Raw genomic sequence first — 3,778 nt, 5'->3', positions numbered from 1 at the left:
CACACACACACACACTCATCATGTATACACACTCACAAGTGCACGTTTCCAAATCCTTTTTTCCCCCTTCTCTAGTCCAACACACTAGTCGGCTCAGAAAAAAAGAAACCTAGATATTTAACACCTTGGTTCGAGGAAGTCAGCATTCTGATTAATTAGCATCATCATCATGAACTCCACCCCCACCACGTTCATAAATTATACTCCATACATGATGTATGTCTACTATGTCACTTGGATTTGAAATAAAGGAAAACATGAGAACAAATACAACAAAAAAAACGTCAAAGCTTACATCCAGTTCGACCGTCAATCAATTATCTTTGGGTGCCCCAACCCACCCCCGTGTAATAAAGTTAAAACAAAAAGTAAAAGCACCTTGCGAACTTGCCCACAGTGGTAATGTGTATTGTTCTCTTTTTATTCAATTCCTGAAGTCGAGCCTGGAGATATTGAGCACTAACATTAAGTACACTAGTTAAGTGTGTGTGTGGATGTTTTAGCCCTAACTTCTGTTTTAACCCTTACAACCCCACTTAGGTATTTCTCTCGACTCACAGGGCGCCTGCCAACTCAGACTCGGTTGCTTACTGAAAAATATTTTACATTTATTATCATCTTGTAAGACTAGCTTTGAAATTCCTTTAATGTTTGCTGAAATTACAGACAAAATTAGTATTGACTGGTGGGCCAATGAGTCAAGGTTCAGTATTACTTTTGGGTCAGATGGAAGTGAAGCACTAAAAATAGCCTGGTCTTGTAAAGGTTAAAATAGGGATAGTAGTTGTAGCAACTCCCCCGGGTTACTACTGTGCGAACTGATGGCAGTGTGTCTTACAGACACCCATAATGAAATTCATTATTTACAAAGAACATGATAGCATTTATGGGCAATTTTCAAGACCTAATCTATCTGGCGACACGTTTTATTCACATTTGCTGGATTTGTGTAAGAAGGACAAGAGTTCTAATTGAAAGGTTAGGGCTAGGATTTGATTTTAAAAAGAATGAAGTTAGGGTGCATGGCCTCTTTCTGGTTTTATAACGGAATTGTCCACGATAACAATAACTCTTATTTTATTATAATAGTAATTTCATGCAGAGAACAAGCTCTTTTATTTTGAGATCTAATTTCAGGCTTTTTTTAAATTGTAGCTTTAATCCTTTTAGGAAGTCAGGTTTTTCAACGTCAATTTCTTATTTTAAAGTCCAGATGGATATGATATGTTGAAAAAGTTAGAACATTTTAAATTTTGTTTCATGACCTCATCTAATACTATTTTCCTACTGTTTAGTCTTGACTCTAAATAAAAGAATGTGCTTTGAAATAAGTTGACAGAGAAGAGGCGTGTGTTAAGTTAGATTTTAAAGTGCTGCTTATATCTTTCCTTTTGTGCATTTTTAAGTATGCATGATGATTCCTGATATTCAGTTGAGCTAAACAACTGATTCCCTAGCATTTTTTTTTCTGTACTTTTATAATCATGTCAACAACTTTTCTGCTGTTTTTACAGAAACTAGTCGGCTCAGAAAAGTCAGTGAGGATGAGAGAAGCATTATATTATCCCTTCTTTTTAAAAAAACTTTCACGGTATCTGTTTTTTTTTCTTCTGTGTTTGTAGGAGAATGATGCCTTTTCAACTGTCAAGGGGTCAAACAGCAGGAAACGAGTGAAAAGGTCAGCATCCGGCTGTAGTGTGGGAAATTTTTCTCCGTTGTCCACTGCCGTGGTGCCTCAGTCTCACAATGTTTCTTTCACCGGTGTTGTCAAGGGGACTCTGAAACGTCATGTGTCATCGTGTGTTTTAAAACATAAGCTCAAGAAATTTCAGGTAAGTTGGATGTCACGTTACAAGTTGTTTTGTTTTTTTAATTAACATTTTTTTTATAATACTTATCTTTGTAATGATGAAGACCGGCATATTTTTAGATCTGAAAGAAAGGTGTTAAATCCCTAATTAAGAAAATAATGAATATGTCATGTACTCTGAATGTTCTCAAGTTACATATAGAAGGGATCTAAGTTTTTGTAAGCTTAAATTGAGTCTGTTTATTAGATCTGTATCGGTTAACAACTCTTCACATTTCGTATACTTTGTATAGCTTTAATTCTTTCTTTAGGGTCTTCATCATAATGTCAGAAATTTTTAATGTTTGCTCTGTTTTGTTTAAGTTGTAGACAGTATTATTTGAGGCTTTCTTTTGATTTTAATTGACATGTAATTATGTTATATATAGAGAAAGAAATTCTTGCCCAGTGAAAACTTAACCGGTACGTATTTTGAGGGGGGAAATCTCTTTTCGTTTTTCTATGCCTCTCATAGCCTCCTTATTTTCACAGGACTACTCCCTTCCTTACAAACATGACGCTTTTGCCATGTTGCGTGAAACCTGCAATGTTCGCAAACAGCGCACCAGTCCCACGAAGCCCCTGACCAGGAGTCAGACTTCAGCTACTCCACCTCCAAAACCTCCAAGGCAGAGGACTCCGAGAAAATCTACTCTCTCTGGCCCCAAATCTGGTGGTGCTGAGAATTCTCCTGTCTGGAAGTTGCGTCAAGAGAAGACCAAACTAAAGGAATCGGTGAGTTTTGCCTTTCTTGTAACAGAATCTTTTTTATTTACAGTCTAGCACATACATAGCGAACTTTGCAGGACGCAGCAATCTTTTTGTCATGTTCGAATTTTGATGCTATGTAAGTGGGTTAAATGCAAAGAATATAATGTATGAGAACAAAATTTGGGACCCGAAAATCTTGTAGCTTTATGCATGTTCATTATGTGCATGCTAGACTGTATATTATATGGTTTTTGTTTAAAATGATTGTAGTAACTCAAGTTGGCTTTAAAAAATCAAAATAACCTTCCTGAAGCATCTTGTCAACTGATTATTTTGTTATTATACTGGCTACCAATCCTCATAAAATTACAACATTGAGGTGATAACTTCTATTATTGCATGTCTTGTTCATACCAACAAGTTGTTCTGGTAGACCCAGTGTGTCTGTTTGAAAACTAGCATTAAATGATCGGAAATTAGAGTGTAATGATTTCTCCGTTCTTCTTTTCCTTCTATGATTTTTGGTCTGTTCTTTCTGATCCAACAATTTAGAGACCAGTACAAGCATAAAATGTGCTTTGTGTTTTATTTAAGCATTGCAGTCTTGTATGTCTGCGAGTATCAAACATCCTTGTGTGCGAAAGTTCCTGGCAATAGTCTTGAATACTTTTCTGTGGTCCTCTTTGTGTATTTTTTAAAAATGTTGCCATTTTACTGCCCTGTTCTGTGGAAGTGTGTACACGTGTGTGTGTGTGTGTGTTTGCGTATGGGGGGAGGGGAGGGCAGAATCTTTGCAAATTTCACTACAACAGTCACTGCATAATAACATTATTGTTGTTATTTAATTAGTTTTGTTCAGGATGCCTGTCAGTTGTCTATAGGCGAATTTTATATTATATCAATGTCAGTGCAAGACGCTGCACTTTTCCAGTCCTGATGAACGTTTCGCCTCGATTGTTTGCATCACAACTCTGGGTAAATGGAGGACTTTAAAAATAATATAGTCTTCTGAGTTGCTCCTTTATTGCAACAGCCTGTCCTTTATTAATATGCTTTTGGAGCTCCTTTGATTACGTATATTTCTTTTTTCTTGTTATCTCCCCTCGTCAGACTTGCGCTCCAGCTTCTCTCTCTCTCTCTCTCTCTCTCTCTCTCTCTCTCTCTCTCTCTCTCTCTCTCTCTCTCTCTCTCTCTCTCTCTCTCTCTCTCTCTCTCAAT

At 36.8% G+C, this 3,778-nt stretch overlaps 1 protein-coding gene across 1 annotated transcript in view; it reads left to right on the top strand.

The window, feature by feature from the left end:
• The window catches only part of LOC101851094 (rhotekin), a gene marked incomplete in the record, with an annotated part of 127,724 nt that overhangs the window by 2,666 nt on the left and 121,280 nt on the right, over positions 1-3,778 (top strand). The window contains 2 exon segments of the mRNA XM_013084629.2: positions 1,623-1,832; positions 2,342-2,584. Coding sequence (XP_012940083.1) covers positions 1,623-1,832; positions 2,342-2,584 — 453 coding nt within the window.

The sequence above is a fragment of the Aplysia californica genome, unplaced genomic scaffold, assembly GCF_000002075.1.
Source record: "Aplysia californica isolate F4 #8 unplaced genomic scaffold, AplCal3.0 scaffold00013, whole genome shotgun sequence".
In the NCBI taxonomy this organism is placed as follows: domain Eukaryota; kingdom Metazoa; phylum Mollusca; class Gastropoda; order Aplysiida; family Aplysiidae; genus Aplysia; species Aplysia californica.
The sequence above is the reverse complement of the archived record's forward strand: the minus strand, read 5'-3'. Positions and strand labels throughout refer to the sequence as shown.